At 41.7% G+C, this 19,126-nt stretch overlaps 1 protein-coding gene across 1 annotated transcript in view; it reads right to left on the reverse strand.

Moving 5' to 3' along the window:
• Adgra3 (adhesion G protein-coupled receptor A3) overlaps positions 1-19,126 on the reverse strand; it is a 97,804-nt gene that overhangs the window by 57,018 nt on the left and 21,660 nt on the right. Inside the window, exons 2-3 of the mRNA XM_031342237.1 lie at positions 8,689-8,760; positions 406-477 (exon numbers count right to left, since the gene is read on the reverse strand). Of these exons, the coding sequence (XP_031198097.1) occupies positions 406-477; positions 8,689-8,760 (144 nt within the window). The remainder of the gene's footprint in view (positions 1-405; positions 478-8,688; positions 8,761-19,126) is intronic.

Genomic DNA, 19,126 nt, shown 5'->3' on the forward strand with positions numbered 1-19,126 from the left:
GTCTATGCGGCTTTATTCCTCAATTTTCCAAATGTGAAAAACTGTAGCAAGATGTTAGCTTTCAGAGTAATAAAACCAACTCTTTAGGCTTTGAAGTAAAAGTACACAAGGAAATGGCAAGCCGCTACATCATTAATAGAGAGCCTGAACTTCTATCACTCAAAAGAAGAAGAGTTTGACTGGAGTCAGAGCTTGAGGATTGTCTCTACAGGAGTTATGGCTACAGAGCTGCCATGCTAATGAGTTTATTAGTACAAGAGGTACACCTAAAGCATGGATAGAACACTTAACTCCTCTCTGCTCTGGCAGGGACCTGCCCAGATGAGCCTCTCTTGTCAACCTGGAGTTCACTGCTAACTATAGAAGGAAAAGTTCAGACTCACAAGTAAGCAATTCAAAACTCACAATCTCTTCAGCGAAGACAGTCCCCAAAAGGCACCTGGGGCTATCCTACTAATAAGGTTGTTCCGAAGGTCCCTGTGAAAGGAGGAGTATGAGTTAGTCGGACAGTCACCATGTCATCAAAGACTTCAGCATACTACACTTACCTGCAGCAGACAGAACCACCAGTATGGGAGAAAAAGCAAAGCAAAAAAAGATTACTACAAGATCTCCAGGCACTGAGTAACAAACTGTGAATTCAAACTTAAGAAATCTGACCTCAAAGCTTTTTTGTTTCAGCAACAAAAGCAGATGACATAAAGGGTTACAGGGTCCTTAATCATCCTGAAAATACAGCCACTTTAAAACAGATGTATTATTTCTCTTGTTTTCATTCCTGTTGCCATTTTTATGTATGTGTGGTATGCATTATTTGTAAGCATGTATGCATACAGGAAGAGTGCATGTGGCTACATGTGCAAATGCATATGTGCATTCATGTGTGAGCCCAAGGTTGGTGTCAGGAAGCATGCTCAATAACACTTTCCCCTTACTCAGGAAGGAAGGTCTCTCAATCAAACCCAGAGCTTGATGATGGTCTTGCTAGTCAGATTGCTCTGGAGGTCTCCTGTCTCATCCTCCCTAGACTGGAATCACAGGCAGGTCGCCACGCCTACCAGGCATTTATATAGATTATATTCTAGGCGATACAAACTCTGGTCCTCACTCTTGCAAAGCTAGCACTTTAACCACTAAGCCAGCTTTCCAGGACCTCACAGCCATTATGTCTATAATTTCCTCCTTAGCATGCTATACTTTTATATGTGTGTGTATATATCTCACACATATAATATATATCACATCAGTGGTTTGCCTATCACAAACATCATTAAATTGAATTCTTGCAAAAAATATCTTTAAAATATGTGATTTTTTTTTAATATATTTCCCTTCCTAGGATTTCTATAGTGATGTTCTCCATAAAGTGGGGTTATAAACACATTATACATTACAATATATAGCCCAAAAGCAGAAAACCAGGAAGCCTGTATCTCCTTTCATTCTCAAGCAGCTGGACATTTCTATGCCAGTATTAGAGCACAGCAAGGCATCAGAGAGTATCACAGTCATGTCTCCTGACCCCAGCTACCCATGAGAGGGCCAGGCCTCTGAAGACAATCCATTCAAGTATAAGTTAGACCTCTGCAAAGGCTAGCATTTCCATCAATCACACAGTAGCACATTCCTTCCAGTAGGTGACCTGCCCAGATGCCCTAAGTAAGCCTGCGTGCCAGGACCAACTTCCAAGTCTTGTCCCCTGAGTCAGTGTCCTCTGGTCCTCTGTCTGCTGGATGCCTACAAACAAACACAAAGTCCTTAAGCTTCTCTTGTCCCCAAGTCTATCTCTAATGGTGGCAACCTTGACGTACACAGCTACTCAAGTCTCCTGTGCCACTTCTCTTCACATATGGGTTGGTGGCATATACAGCCAAACAACATAAATTGGGAGAGGAATGCTCACCAAGCTAGAACGGTAGGTAACTCTGAATTCCAGAGACTCTTCCACTTATTTCATCTGGGATTCTAGAGGTCATCCTAGATCCTGGACTTTAACAATACCTGTTCTTATAACATGGAGGTGGTCTGCATCATGGGTATCTAAAAACTATGGTTGGTTCTACCAAGGACAGTCAAACCCATGCTCATGAAGTCTCTAAGACTTAGACACATTCTCCAGGTAGCCTTCTCAAACCCACTGCAGCTCAGAGTTCATCAGATTCCCTATCTACTTATGCTCAAGAAAAGACTCCAAAGAACAAGTTTTATGAAGTTGAGCAAAGACCCTGAGTTTTCTTCCATCTTATCTAACAGGTACACTCCACATTATTGCCCTCCTAGCTAAAGACAACTGTGTGCAGTTGGACTCACACGTGCTTTTCTATCTTTTTCATTTTCTATTAAAAGCATATTCTAATTACCAAAGCAGCAAAAATATAACACAGAGGCTGCTTTCTGGAAAGGTCGCCTGAGAAAATTCACATACACATTCTGGTGAAGCTGGTGTCTGTTCATCTGTGGCAGAAGTCATTCTCTTACTGTAAGCCAACATTCCTAACGTGTCACTTCCCACTCTGTCCACTAAAGCTGACAAGATGGACTAGAAATCCTCCAGGCCATTCCAATATCACTTTTATATATCCTGTCTGTGTCTTGGCCTCCACTGAGCTCTGGTACACTACCTTGAGTGTTATGGTTTGGAAATGAAATGTCCTCCATGGGCTCATGTACTAAACACGCTCTCTAATTGGCGGTGCTACGTTTTACGGACTGTAAAACCTCTGGGGACTGAAGCCTCCCTGGTGGAAGGGGCTTGCTAAGGGTGGGACTTTGAAGGTAAATAGCTAGCCACTAACCCTTCCTTTCTCTGCTTCCTATCCGCCATGATGTGAGCTACTTTTGCACACCCATCCAACTTCTATTTGGACTGAAATGGGGCAAAAATCAGTCTTTCCTCCTTATAAACCCTCATGCACAAAAACAAAGGAAATGGGGTCAAGTTCTTGATGTCAGGATTTAAGCACATTTTTCATGCAGTAGGAATTCATTAAAGAAACTAAATAAATTTATACCTAGAGCAATTGAAAAATTGATAACCAAACACGCCATGAAGTTGGTCATCATTAAATCAAGGTGCTGGAGGTAATATTCTTTCAACCTCACTGGATGTTTGAAAATGAAGTTGAAAAATAAATTATTGTATACGATAATAATGTCTCGAGTCACACGGGTCCTGTTCAACCCCCATGGCATTATCTGAGGGGAGATTTTAACACAATTTTCACATGTATCCTATCTCCTCAGCTATTCTCCATTGCTACTGATCTTCCTGAGCAGAATTTTGATCACGTCTTTCTGTTAAAACCTCCAAAAGTTCCCATCAGTTGAGAAGGAAAAAAGGAGGCAAAGTCTTTAGAGCAAGTGGCAAAGATCCCTGAGACCTGACCCTGCCTATCTCTCCCACACTCAAGCTTTCCCACTTTTATCTACTGTGGCCATATTTTGCAGTGAGTCTAGAAAGGACCATTTCCATGCCAGTCATATAGTCACTGGCCTCTCTGGCACAATAGAAGCTCTGGTTTCTATCCCCAACATCAAGACCTGCAAGAGCATATTCTACTGTGCCTTGGGGAAATAAGATAATCTACAGAGGGTGACAGCTTAGACAGATGAATATATAAAACAATAAAGCAAAGCTGAGAGACAGTTACATTAACAACCTCTACCTACCTATACAAGTATTAGTCAATTACAGAAAGCCACAAAAATCACCCTGCTACTCACCAAGCCATACAATGTAAAGAACGTGGATCTCACCCAATGTTATTAACACTTCTCAGAGACGATAGTGTCTTGCTGTCTGTCACAGACTTCCAAGTGACTCTTCAAATGTGTACATGATGTAACAGCATATACCAATGAGAAGAGGTACTAAACTGATAACCATTATTCAATTGTTGAATGGGAGTAAAGTAAACTGCTGATTTGGGAGATAACATGGTCTTTTTTCAGTCATATGCAAGCTTTGATAATATGACTTTCTCTTTGTTCTAACTTGCTTAAGTTTGTAAGATCTTAATAAAAGCTATGTATGTCAGCAGCCTTAACTTTTCTATATCCTATCTCTCCACTCTCCCGATGAGCACCACTGTCCACCTCAAAGAGGTAAGCATTTGAGTGTTAACAATCCCTATTTTTCGTTTATTTTCAATAAACTAAAAAAAAAAAAAAAAGTCTCCCAAATAGAAATATATAATGTCAGGCCTATTTTCTAAAGCATAAGTTTCCCTTCTCAGATTCCAAACAGCTTCAACAAGAGAAACTGATTTCACTAAACCAGTTCATAAATCTGTGGTCAGTGATAAACTGTGTGTGATTCCACAAAATACCTCTCATGAATAACTGAGCAGTGTAATATGATTTAAAGATACAGTTTTTCTTTAATAATAAAGAATTCTTGACATATTATATAATATTAATAATAGCCATATTAATCAGACACTGCCAAAAAATATTTATATTCAGACTCTCGCATTTAATATTTCTCTCCCCAACAATGCAAAGTGTGTCTAGTATACAGCAGTATAACTTTAGAATGTACTGCTAAATCAGAATGCATTAGGTTGTAAAAATCTACCTGAAAGGAAGCCCAAGACCTGCTTTTACAAACTGAAAGCCTGTTTTAAGTGCCTGGTCTCACTGCAGAATGCCATCCCTCAGGCTTAGGTGTGGCAACACTGGTACCCAGCTAGTGGTTCTGTTTTGGGAGGATGAGAAAGCTCTAAGGTGGGAGGCATGGCTATTTGAGATGTGTGATTGGGGGTGTGGGGGCTAGCCTTTCAGAGTTATAGCCAGCCAGCTTCAGGTGAAACACTCCACTTCCTGTCTATCACCACCATGGTACTATGTCATCACTGTGTGAGGAGATAACAGCTGCTTCAGCCTCCCAGCCTATCCTGGATTCTGCCTTGGTGAACAGGAAGCCAACATAAATCTCTCCACAACCTTCTAGGCAGCAACAGAAAAGTCCTTGTGGTGGCCAGATTAGAAATATAAGCCAGAACCTGGAAACAACCCAGATGTCCCTCAACAGAGGATTGGATACAGAAATTGTGGTACATCTACACAATGGAGTACTACTCAGCTATTAAAAATAAATTTATGAAATTCTTAGGTAAATGGTTGGAGAATATCATCCTGAGTGAGGTAACCCAATCACAAAAGAACAAATATGGTATGCACTCTCTGATAAGTGGTTATTAGCCCAGAAGTTTGGAATACAGGAAGAACAACCCATAAACCACAAGAAACTCAAGAAGAAGGAAGACCAAAAGGTGGACACTTCACTCCTTCTTAAAAGGGGGAACCAAATACCCATGGAAGGAGTTGCAGAGATTAACTATGGAGCAGAGACTGAAGGAAGGGCAAGCCAGCCTAAATATAGCTATCTCCTGAGAGGCTCTGACAGTACCTGACTAATACAGATGTAGAGGCTCACAGCCATCCATTGAACTGAGTACAGGGTCCTCAATGAAGGAGTTAGAGAAAGGACCTATGGAGCTGAGGGGTTTGCAGCCCCTTAGGATGAACAACAATATGAACTAACTAGTACCCTCAGAGCTCCCAGGGACTAAACCACCAACCATGGATTGCTCATGGAGGGGTCTGATTATTCTGGCAGCATGTGTATAGTAGAGGATTGCAAATTCGATCATCAATAGGAGGAAAGGACCTCGGCCCTGTGAAAGTTCTGTGCCCCAGTGTAGGAGAATGCCAGAGCCAATAAGTGGGAGAGGGTGGGGTGGCAGGCATGGGGAGGGGGGAGGCAACAGGGGTTTGTTTTTATCGTTTTTGTTTGTTTCTTTGTTTTTTGGAGGGGAAACTGGGAAAAGAGAAATTTACATGTAAATAAAGGAAATACCTAATAAAAAAAAATATCCTCCACAGTCCCAGGCATGTGAACACTTGGTTCCCAGGTGGTGGTACTCTTTGGGGGAAGTCTAGGTGGCGTGTGGCCCTGCTGAGGAAGCACGGCACCAAAGGAGTGTGCTGAGAGAAAAGGTCCCACCTACCCAGGCTGCTCTTGCTGCTTCACACTTAGGTTTCCTGCTTCAGTAACTAACCCAGCCTCTTGCTGTCAGTCTTCTCAGTCACAACAGACTCTATCCTTATGCAACCCGAAACCTAAATAAACTCTTCTGAAAATTGCTTTGGTCACACAGTGTCTTATTTTGACAACAGAAAAATTATCAAGATGCTCAGTAAAGCACTGACTTCTTTAGGAAAGAGTACGTGATCTATGGGATGAGATACCTTTTAATACAAACATCCCAACCTTGCCTCAGCTGGGTGTGGCAGCCCACAACTGTTATCCCAGCACTCAGGAGCCAGGACACTCTTTGAAAGTTCAAGGCCAGGACTACATAATGAATCCATGTCTCAAATAACAACAAATGCGGTAACAATGTAATAGTAATAATAAAACTATCATCTTACATTAAAAGACATAGAGAGGTAGAGCAGATGTGGCTGGCTCCACACACCTCTCAGAGCCACTGTTCTCTGAAATGGAAGGGCATAATCCTTATTCATAAGGTGGTATCCCAGGTGCCTAAATCCCTCTACGAACAACCATGAAAGAAAGAACAAAAGAACAGACACTGTGCTCTCATATCTCCTTAGAAACTAAGAACTCTTTCTCCAAAACCCTTCATCTTTTAGGAGCTAAAGACATTCAGTCATAAGCTCAAACTAGACGTTTAGTTAGTTACTCAAGTGACTCCAGCATAACACATGAGACTGAGTTAACAATTGGGATGAACCACACTAGTCAGCAGGAAACTCTAAACTGGGTCTTGTGTATGAGCATATTTTTTTTCTCTCATAAAAGTCTGGTGGTATTTTGGAATTCAGGTATTAAAAAGGCTAAAAAAACCTTTAATGTATCTTAATATACCCACAATGGCAACTTAATTTATTTCAACTATGTATAGAGATTTATTATCAACAAAAGGCAGAAAATATGGCCAAAGACAAAGCAAGTTAAAAACTATGTGGAAGAAAGGCATAATTCCTAGTGCAACACTGAGCATTGGCCATGCTAGCCACAGTGGTTATGGTGTACGTGAGTAACCACATGAAGCCAAGCAGAGTGAGTGTCTCTACCCAACACCACTGATAAACCCCAAGTGCCTGTACCCTTCCTCTGACCATGGGAATCCCCTCAACTGCCACCTTGGCATATACTAAATGCCCAGCGCTGCATGCAGGGATATCTGCTGACAACACTGGTTTGCAGGAAGAATGCCTGATGGGAAGATGTTGCCTTCTCCATACTAATGCTCAGTGTGTGAGTCCAGCAGTGTCTCCCTCTGCTTAGAGTCACTTCTCACCCCTCTCTGGTGAACTGCTCCCAGCAGGACGGGCTCCTTCTTTTCTCCTGACATGGAGGAAATTCATTCCCTCAAGCCTCAGGCACACCTCCACTCAACCAAACTGATCCAAATATCTATTCCTGAAGCAACCACAGAGTGTGTACAAAGGATTAGTCTCAGCACAGTAGGGCCTGGAGGTGAGGATGTAGGTAACATCCTCTAGACTCGTGGACTGGGAGGATCATGACAGGAATAAGTCAATACAAACAAACACACAATATGGCATGCTAAGTCCTGAAGTGCCAAGAAAGCTTTTATGCACCTATACATGTTTGTATGTAATCTTTCTGCATGTTGACATGCTGTGTACATGTATGCATAAAGTATGTAAATGTACTATTATAAAATTGTCTGGATATCAGTAATATATACACACATAACTTAGTCATGTAGTAAAGTGAGAAGATCAGGGCCATGCAGAAAAGGACACAGAGCTCTAGGTGGGATATGACTAAGCAGCACTTCAGTAACCTAAGCGATCAAGTGCTAGGGGAAGGTTGAGTGCAGAAGGCCTGAATGAATGGTAAGGAGAAAGCTGGGTGCACAAAAGTAAGAATTATGAGAAGAGCAGAGAATCAAAAACTAGGTTAGACTATAACTTCACAGAAATGTTCACCTATGATGTGGCTCCCTAAAGTACTTTCCAGTTTTATTGTAAATGTACACTTACATGATCATTTTAACATGATTCAGAACCCATGTAAACAGCATATCCATTCCCTAAAATCCACCCAAAACGACTGTCTGTAACATATCAGCTCATGGGAAAACTTCTAAGTAAAAAATGTTATTATCTTCCAAGATACTGAAGAAAACGCCAGTACCTAAACAGTACTCCTTGATATATTTGTCTTCTATTTTATGATAGGACACATATCATTTTAGGAAACAGTTTCAAAACATCTGTGTTAAGCCAGTGAGTGGTCAGCTGAGTCCACAGCTTGATTAGTAAGCAGCTTTACTAGAAGCAAGCTGAATAGATGCCTTCGTTATCATTGTTCTGACATATGCAATACATGAGTAAGGACTGGCTTATTACTGTCGGGATCACTTGATCACTTCATGGCAGAGCACAGACAATGTGACCAAATGTGAAACCTACATGAACTGGGATTAGTAGCTGCCTCTTCCCGGGAAGTGTACTGAACTCTGAATCCATAATTGCTTCTCTCTTAAACATCACTTCCTGAACTTTTGCATAATAAAATGTTAGCAAAAACTAATTTTAATTAAAATTGTTGGCAGTTCCATTGGCAGGTTTACAATGCAAACATATTATCTAAATCAGGAGAAATGACCATGAGAGAATACTCACAGTCTTTCGAGGAGACTTAACCCAGAAAATGAACCATTCTTCAGCTCAGATATCTTGTTGTTGCTCAAAATCCTAAAAATGGCAAGAAAAAAAAATATAACTTGTCTAGCACATACCATCAATATCAAAGAAACTATGTTGTTCAAACAGAGAGGGAATTCTCAGAAATCATTAACCAGAGTTTTAAGCACTTCATCATAATGCAGTTTCTTTACCAAAATAGCTTCCATATTTTGTACCATCTTAAATCATTCTTGTCATATTTAAGATAAAAACATTAAAAAGGAGAAAAATGAACTGACAATAGCTATAGGTTCAGCTATGCAGAGTAAAGCTGGTCACCATATACTGATCCACTCAGTCAGCTCAGGAACTTAAATACCCATGTTACAACTAGAAACTTAATAGAAAACACGACATGTGACCCAAAAAATACCAACCTAACAAAGAAATCTATTGTAGATACTGTGTAGGTACTGCTGGGATGCCCCTGCAATTTAACAATATGCAAATGCACTAGCTTTGTGCATGGGTGGGGGCATGTTCTGCCTTAGCCAGCACTGACAGACAGGGTCGCCCTAGCATCACTGCTTACCTCACATTTGAGAAAAGTGCTCATTAAAACCCAAACCAAAACCAGGAGGGGTGCCCCTGACAGGACTCCCTACAACAAAACACTGCATATATTTTCTATTCCTTCCTTTCTATAGTCTAGAATCTTCTACAGTGTGAAGCACCGTACTGTCAACAAGGTGAAAACAACCTGCTTCAAGAAGGTGGGAACATGAAGAGAAGGAAAAACAAGAAACAAGAAATCAGAGACAAAAACTCAGAGAGCAGCCAGACGACATTGGCAAACAGAAGCCAGACTTGGAAGACTTTATTCATACTTATACGTATGTTTGTGTGCTTGTGGGTATGCACATCATATGTGAAGGTGCCCTCGGGGACCAGGGGAGGGAGTTAGCTATCATGGGGCTGTAGGTCACAGGCACTGTAAGCCACCTGACAGTGGTGCTGGAAACTGAACTCAGCTCCTCTGCAAGAGTGAGCAGCTCCCTCAGCCAGATTTGAACCCAATGTCTACTCCGCCCACATTTCTCAATATCCAACCAGGTTGGTCAAGATCCACAGAACTGTCATTTGGGACAGAAAACCGTATCATACATGATGTTGCTGCTCAGGAGCAGGCTTCTGGACAGGTAGGACAGTCATTACACGGGAGACACAAAGACTAAGAGCATACCTCTGCAAAGTAAGACTGTAGGTGCGCCTCTCTGTATACTATAACTTCTTCACTAACATAACAAGGAAAAGGAAAAGCCAGCTGTCATCGAGCTCTCTTTGCTGTAAGTCAGATTTGTAAAAGAAAGAACACAGGGAGTGCAGGGCGGAGGGAGAGCAATGGGATCCCTGCCCTGTGATAAATATAGCAGAGTAGCTACTGTGATGTGCCTGAGAGCTCTGAGTCAAGCTTGCCCCCACTCTCGGGCCCCAGCACTACCACTTTTAAGTTCTCTTGTTCTCCAGCAAGTCTCGCCAGCTCTCTATAAGATTTCCCTGACTCATAAGATGTGAAGAATAAGAACCGCCTCATAAACACTAACAGGAAAATTTAAAAGGCATGGCACACACAGTGAGCAGCCATTAAGATACAGGATTTGTTTTCCTGATTCTGATGTATTATATGTCCTCCCTCAATTCACCGTCTGTGCAGCCAATGTATACCTTGCAACCAAAATATCTCATTAGATAGGGTTCTATCCTGCTTCATATCACTGAAGCAAAGGCAATGCCAAAAAAGAGTACAAATGAGAAAAAACAAGGTACAAAAGCATTTTTACTAAAATACAGCAGAGTTTTCTTCATTGAAAATGACAATGATCTTTAAAAGAAAGGAAAGTAGTTGGTTCAGGCCAGGAGAAACTGAGACATGCACACGGCTGCCAGCATGTGTGCCCGCAGGCTTCTCCAGCAGCCAGGCAGTAGAACAAGAGTCTCAGCCCTCATTAGCCTGAGCAGGCAGAGCCTGCGCTCATAGTCACCAAATATGGCATAATACCAAGTGCATCCTGACCCTGACACCATGATTTCAACATGATACACAACAGACAAATGCTCGAGGATACTAAAAAAAGGCCAAGGTCAGAGGACAAATATAATCCAAGGCAGATTTATACCGTCCAGTAAAACGGCTACCTAGGGGAAAGGATATCATCACATCAATTAAAGAGCAAACAAAAAAATAATAATAATACCACAGAAAGAAAAGAATCTATATGTAACAACAAATAAACAACAGAAGCAAGAGACCCAGAAGGCTTTCAGTGTTACGGTGGTAGTGAGGCTGACATTCACTTCCCTTTGACTGTTTAAAATTCATGTTGTAAGTTTTGAAATATCTTATTTTCAGGGAGTACCCCAACCCCGGTAGTAAACATATGAATCTTAAGAAGTTTTGCTTTGAGTTAATTTTGAGTATGTGTATAATTCCCAGAGGTAAAAGCTAAAAGAAATTCACAGTGATTTGAGGTTCCAGAGCACATGTGTTTATTTACTTATTTTGTTTGTTTTTGATCACACAATGCTCACAGAGCAACCGATGTTGTCACCTTAAGAAGTAGAGAGAACAGTCATGTCTGGAGCCCTGGTATTAACAGAGACTCTACAAAGTGGCTGTGTCAGTCACTTCACTTTTTAAGTGGCCTTCAGCATCCTTAAGACTAAAAAGGAGGATATTACATCAGAACGATTACCAAGATTACTCCTGGATTCTCTTAATTTTCTACACTGATTCGTGTTCTAATAGGCAAAGCTGCTACGTTTGACAATGGCTAAGAATATGTAAGTACTAACACAGAAATCTTCGTGAAAATATACACCCTAGCCAGCTCAGTGACTTAAGATGCCATTTCTGAGTGAAGAATGGAACTCAGATATGGAAGAAACTTGCACAGGACTGGTGGGCACTGACGGAATGGCTCTGCCTGTGATTTGGTATAGCTTTAGCAATGGGACTGTCATTTCCTCAGTCATAAAGGCTTTACTGCAATAAATGATAGGTTTTATTGAGGAAAGTAAAAAGGAAGACATTTCATCACACTTAAAAAGTTATAACTGTAACCTTAAAATATAGTTTACAACCTCAAGTTAATATATTCCATCTACACATTACTGGATGTGTTTAAGGATTTTGTGCAGGAAAACAGAGTCAGAAGGAATAAATCTACGCTGTAGACAGCTTTTATACTCAATTTTGAAATGGGGGGCTGTGGAACCAGCAGGTGCTTAATATCATATATCACGATGAACCTAAAACCCATTCATAATCAATATTTTTGCTGACACCTTTGAAATTTCAAACTCAGGCAGAGTTATAGAGCTTATATAGACCCATTTCTGTTCTGTACTAATGATGTGAACAAGATAACGAGCTGAATGCTATTCAGGCTCCCAGCTCTTTGATTCAGAAACTGTGTGGAAGAGTCTGACACCCACTATCATTTCACACAGGACCAAGTTAGTGTGCGGTGTCATCTCCACGAGGATGAAAAAAGAACAAGACTTAAATGCAGATGGATTTTGAGAAAATCATAAGCAAATGGAACGATATAGATTAGAAGTCCTCAGCTGCTTGCTGTTATTAGACCCAAAATGTATCAGAACCCTGAGAGCTGTCGAAACCACTCCCTGGATGTCAGGAGTCACTAAAAGACTTCCTTTTTGAAAGGAAGTTGAAAATATACTTTTAAGAGCACTAACTACACAGCTCAACTTCAGGAATGTAATTTGGGATGTTGACGGTTGGAAACAAAAAACTCCAGGCAAGCAATATTCGGTCAGGGAAGCAGACCGAGTGGCAGTTGTGCTGCTTAGTTTAAGGTCAACTTTACCTACGACCACCTGGGCAGCCTCAACGGGAGTTGCCTTAGCTAGGGTTTCTATTGCTATGAAGAGACACTGTGACCATGACAACTCTTATAAAGGAAAGCATTTCATTGAAGCTGGCTTTCAGTTTCAAAGGTTCAGTTCTTTATTGTCACGGCAGGAAGCATGGCAGCATGCAAAAAGAGATGAGGCTGCAGAAGAAGCTTAGAGTTCTACATCTGGATAGGCAGACAGCAGAAGTGAACTAACACACTGCCTCCAACAACACCACACCTACTCCAACAAGGCCACACCTCCTGAGTGCCACTTCCTAGGAGTCTATGGGATGGGTGGCTGCCATTTTCTTTCACACCACCAGAGGGATCTTCTACATTAGGCTGGAATATGGAGATGTCTGTAGGGGGTTGTCGTACGTTGATTAATTTGAAAAGACCCAGTCCACTGTGAACTATACCATTCCCTAGGCTGTGTATCCCGACCTGGGTGAGAGTGGATAAATCAAACTATAGATAGCCGCAGCTAGCTATAGTTTCCTGCTTTGACGTCTCTGTGATGTTGGATGGTAACCTGGAGGGTACACTGCAGTGAGCCCCTTTCCTCAAGTTGATGTTTGCCAACAGTGTTTCCCACAGTGCTAGATATGTGTGAAACTGGAACAGGTGGAATGGGATGGGAAACATCTACCCAGTACCTAAGAAGGGGCCTCTCACTTAGGGCCAGGGAAAGGGTGGACATATGCAGAAAATGTAGAGAGGGCCACAGGAAGCTGAAATCAGACTACAACAGAAAAACTATCAAAGAATGAAGTGATCGCTCAATGCACATAAAAACAAGCCCGAACAAATTGTAAAAGGGCCTGTAGCCTCAGTAATGAGGGCAGCTAAAACACGATAATTGATCATTTGAGGGCAGGAGCTCAAGGACAAAGCGAGACCCATGCCTCCTTAAAAATAAATAAGAAGAGAAACAAAGGATCATGAGTTTATAGATGACTGTGCCTCCCCAATCAGAAGAGTATATAGGCTTCATCAAGACACTGTGAGGCACTTACAACAGTGGGAAAATATTATCTATTCTGGGGGAAACAACCACTCATGTTTTTATCATGAGTGAGCACAACCCCTTTGGCAGGAAATAATATCAAAGAAAACACTTTGTATTTTTGAAAAACCACCCAACATACATACACTTAGGTAAAATATAGTACATGCTACATCTCACATACTTTGGATATAGCAAAATTTTCATCATACAACTAGTAAAAGCTAATTACTAACTATATTATGGGCCCCAATAATGTTTTTTTCCTGTCTACCAAATGCATATTAAGATGATCAAGTATTGCAGTTTTAAGAAGACAGACTTCCTTAAATAGTCACATGGATCAAAGCATGGGATCTAGGGTGCAGTTTGCTTGATAGAGTGCTTGCCTATCATCCACAAAGTGCTTGCCTATCATCCTTCAAAACCTGAGACCGCATTAACTAGATATAGTAGTACATGACTGTAATCCAAGCACTGGGGAGGTATAGGAAAGAGGAGCATGCATGGTCACCTGAAGCTATATAACAAGTTTTAAGACAACAGGGATTACAAGAGACCTGGTCTCAAAATTAAAAAAAAAAAAAGAAAAGAAAAGAAAAGAAAAGAAAAGAAAAAAAGAAGAAGAAAAGAAAAAAGATAAGACATATATTCACATAGTAAGTTTCCATGTGTTGAGAAGTCTAGTTTAGTCTTGTAATACAAGCAAGCTACAGTACATATTGATACACATTAGGTTTACTGTGAAGAATAACATACGTCCTTCCTACAACCTTCTCTACAGAGTAAAGAAAGAAAACCAGGCCAGGTTTAGAGCCAGGTGAATCATTAGCCTCTCTTGGAATACACCCTAAACCTTAATGGCCACCTGCCCTCAGCTAAAGTCAGGAATGGAACTCCTTTAAGTGAATGCTGTGCTTTGGCTCTTTTGTTGTTGTTGTTTGATTCTGTTTTTTGGCTAAAGAAACCATATGCGAACAGTTCTCAATGTTGTAGTCTAGAGCCTATTACATGCAACTGAGCACGTTGATCATCAATGGTTCCACTCTTGACTGGATGAATCCATTTATTCACTTTTGCAGAAAATCATTCCAGATGGTAAGTTTTAGCTTATATGTTTCAAAATGTTCTGACATTACTCCACTCACTTAACACACAACTAAAAAAGTGCAGACATGTAAGATCCATAAAGTGTAGATATCTTTTCTTGCTTGATTCCTGCTGATAAATCTCAGACAGAAAGACAAGCATGCTGGAGAACTTCTGAGAACCATGCTGAGCAGCCTCTCCCCCTTAAGTACATTTCCTCACCCTTCCCGAGAACCTCAGGACAAGGGCCATATACCATGTCCTCCAAAACTGTAAAAAATCTGCATGACTACTTAGGCAGTTCAGTCAGACTGACAATCATATTTACTAGCGGAGTGCAGATCTAACAGTGCCAGTAGAGAATGTGCCATCAGCAACCACTGATGTGGTTCTCAGGTGTCTTATCCCCAAACCGTACAGTAGGACAGCAGCTGCCTGAAAAACCCCATCTGCGGTTTTCTGAAGGTGCTTACTCTGTAAACAGTGCATGCCCAGTCAGTGGGCTGGGAACCACAGTATAGATTCCACCTGTCTGACCACCACAGGCTGCCCGTTGGCCAGCATCCACAGTGTCACTTCCTGCTGGGCCATTCCAGACTAGCTCATAGCTGCAGGGATGATAAAAGCCTCTCCTAGACGATGCCTGTATATCCTCAGCTTTCATAGATGCTCAACCTGGACCCTTCCCACCTCCTCCTTCCCTTCATTCTCTTCAGTCATTTTTTTCCCCTGTAAATTATCTTGTACTTCAGCCTCTATCCTGACCTGGTCCCCAGAGGCCCTGAATGACAAGGTGCTCACAACATCTGTTCAATAAATGAATGAAATAAAAATATGGCTGGGTTTAAGTTTGTCTGTTCAGGATCCTTCCCTGAGGACCTTGAGATGAAGAGTAGGTAATTTACTGGCCTCTAGTGGTACAGAGAAGTATAAATCTAGACCACTTGCTCCTTCTCTGAGGCTCCAGGGATTTTTCTGAAAATCTACGAGATAATGTCTAGTTGTCTTTCTACTACTCCAAAATCCTAAAAAGTATGTCCATGTTATTGCCCGTCTAACATTGGGACCATCTTAAAACCGATGTGGAAAGAAATCTCCAGCTGCTAGGGAAGGAAGAACCACGGATTTATTGGTGACTGTTGTAGTTGGCTCACATACAATCTGTGGTTGAATTTTAAGTCTGGATCTTTAACTGTGGCTTAGTGTTTATACACCAAGGTTCCACTATAACGCAACACTGAAATTAAAGGTTGTATAACAGAAGACAGGAAAGTCAGTGTGAGTGAGGACAAGCGATGCCACTGTCAGAATTTAATATTTCAGAGGGTGGGTGACTGCACTCCAGAGCCACAGAAAACTTTGAAGCCACATCTCTCTTAAGTTCTGATCTCTCTATAAAAGAAACACTGAAGCTTCAGAACATGCTATTCAATTAAGGGTTATGGAAGAATGAGAAGAAGCATGATTAGGAAGCTAAACAAGTTTTTAAAATGCTTCAGTGTCGTCCAAATTATAGTTTCATGACTGGAGATTTTCTTTTAAAAATTTGTTTTTATTAAAACACCCAACTGCTAAGCCCGACAAATTCATACACATACATACACACATACACACACACACACACACACACACAGAGAGAGAGAGAGAGAGAGAGAGAGAGAGAGAGAGAGAGAGAGAGAGAAAGAGAGAGAGAGAGAGAGAGAAGGGGGGTTTCTTCTGACCTCTGGAACACAATTATACACCACTGCATAAACACAAGTACACTCAAAAAGCAAAGCACATTGTTATTTTAAATCCTCAGAATTAGTGACACATGCAGGACAGAGCATGTACCACAATAAAGTATCAGAAACATAAAAAAAAAAGGAAACCCTGGTTAAAATAATAAAGTGTGAGTAATACAAAGGCAGGTATGCTGAGTTACAATGTTAAGTAGTTTCTACCCATCCATTGTCTGCTCCTTAACTTCACCTAAGTTACTTTCAAGTTGTGGCTGGAAAGACATTGTGTTAAAATGATCCCACACAGACCTGAAATGGTTAAGTGGCTTGGAGTTCTGGTTGAGAGGACTGGAGATTGGCAGAGATTCTAAAGACGTGGCTCGTTGTGGTGTGGAGAAAGAAACCTCCATGTTTAGAGAAGCGAAAGCCAGCTCTTGAGAGAAATAAATCATCTCTCCAGCCCCACTAGCATCTGAGATTCTGTCTCTGACTTAGCTACTACTCATCTCTTGGGCCATCCTCCACACACAGTTCTTAACACTGCTTCACAACTTCCATCTTAATCCTTCTGCTTTGAATTTGCAAATAAATCCTCTGCTCAATTTTCCAGACCACTAATTTCCTATATCCTGAGTCACTTCCCTTCTGCCCTTCAGCCCAAACACTGACCCTGGGACAGGCTCCTCCACACCTCAGTCTCACAGCTAACTCCAAAGAACTCTTGTCTCACCCTTTCCCACGCTATTCTTGCCCTATGGATCTGCTATTCTTTTGGATCTGAAATACAAACTACAATTCTCCTGAGTTAACATTTCACCAATGCTTCCAAAACACTGGCTCCTTGCCGGCTCACAGTGTTGATTTCTCAAACGTCTAATGACCCTTTCTGGTTGTTCACTGGACTGATCAATACTGAAGGGCAGCAGAGGATCTCATTAGCATACATGAAAATGAGGATGGACAGATACAACACAACCTCCTTTATGCCAAGTCTGGGGCATCTTGTAACCTTAGAGAGTGGAGTTACAAAAGCTACAGGGACTCAGGAACCTCCTGCTACCATCTCCCACTCTGTTTAGCTTTGGCAGATGACGAATTCGTCAGAAACCAAGCAAAGTGGTTTTGCAGCTGAGGCAACCTCAGATCAGCAGTTCCCTCTGGGCCCTGCTAAACAGAGCATCTGTCTCAAGGTCATCGGTTGCTGGCTGGGCACTCTCATTACCCACTTCTGCTGCCACTCCCCACATTTTCAGTTCTTGGGACTCTTCCAGAGCGCAGTTCAGAAGCATCATTTTTCTAGTGAGTTGGCACTTTCTCTCCTGGGTTGTAAGTTCCTCTGCTGTGGGGTCTCACCATCAATCCCATCCATCTGCCTTATTTACTCCCGAATCCCCAGTGCTCTGGGGCCAGGGGAACTGCTCTCTCATTTTTCAGCTCTGTTTGGGTTTCTGCTACAATTTCCAACATGATCTTGAACAGGATGGAAGTGAGAGAGAAAGAAAGAGAGAAAAGGGAAATTTTCAAATATCGAATCCTTAACAGAATTTTTACTTTAATCGCAGAAGTGTCCTGTGGACCAAAGCTAAGGTCCAGACCCCATATGAAAAAATAGTATGTGCCTGAGCATAAGCATTCATTCGCTCTATGCCTGGCCATGCTACTGGGGGCCACTCCATCACTAAAGTGGGTCTAATAACTGACTGGGTAAACAAATGTGTTGTCTGGGGTCACTATTTCAGTAGTTACTGAGCAGGTAACACCGTGACAGAGGGTAACCTCTGGCACACAAACTACCTGCGTTTAAACATTAATACCAAGATCTGGCTTCATCATTTTGCATAAGGTTCTTAACCTCTGTTACTAACCCTAACCCTAACCCTAACACTAGCCCTAACCCTGGTATCTCATCTATAAACTACTCTAGGGACTTAGAAAATGAAAGCTTCTAGTGGACATAGAAGCCAACATGTGGGAAGGTACTTAAAGTAGGCCTTTAGCACTACTTCATAAGATCCAATCAAATCACAACATACAGACAACAGCTAGCCAAGAAGGAGTTTCCATTCAGCACCGCCCACTGGTAACTGCCTACTTGAGGAGGCTACCATACTGCCTTCCACAAAGCCTGGGGCACCTGCTCAGCTAAACCAGCTGTTACACTGCTGAGGTCCCTATGCATCTTTCCCAGTTTTAGGGTAGTCTTCTGCAGGCAACAGAATGGGTGGTAGGTACCCTGTAACAACTAAGGATGATGGGGTACACACAGACCCAAAGGGGTAGGGACACTACCACTGACACGATACCCAGAACTAGAGCAATGCGAACAGCAGCCTGTTACAGAGCTCTCTCAGCAAGCACACTCAGGAATCCCTATCCTCCCCAACAGAAGACACCTGAATTTCTTTGTCGGACATCTCAGATTTATTCATCCAGGAAATCTTTTCTACAGAAAAGATTCAGCAGGCAGAACTTAGCTACGTTCTTAAGCTGTACCCAACGTTCTCAAGGCTGTACCAACGCCCAACTTCAATCCCCACAAAGTGAACAATTATATAAAATGAGACAGCAAGTCAAAACCATCAGCATGGAACACATGATTAGAGTCTTAAGATTAAAAGGTGCCATTAATAACCATACAAAGACAACAAATATTGCCCGGGTACACAGTAAACTTTGAGTCTCTAAATGGCTCATTAAAC

The sequence above is a fragment of the Mastomys coucha genome, unplaced genomic scaffold, assembly GCF_008632895.1.
Source record: "Mastomys coucha isolate ucsf_1 unplaced genomic scaffold, UCSF_Mcou_1 pScaffold22, whole genome shotgun sequence".
In the NCBI taxonomy this organism is placed as follows: Eukaryota; Metazoa; Chordata; class Mammalia; order Rodentia; family Muridae; genus Mastomys; species Mastomys coucha.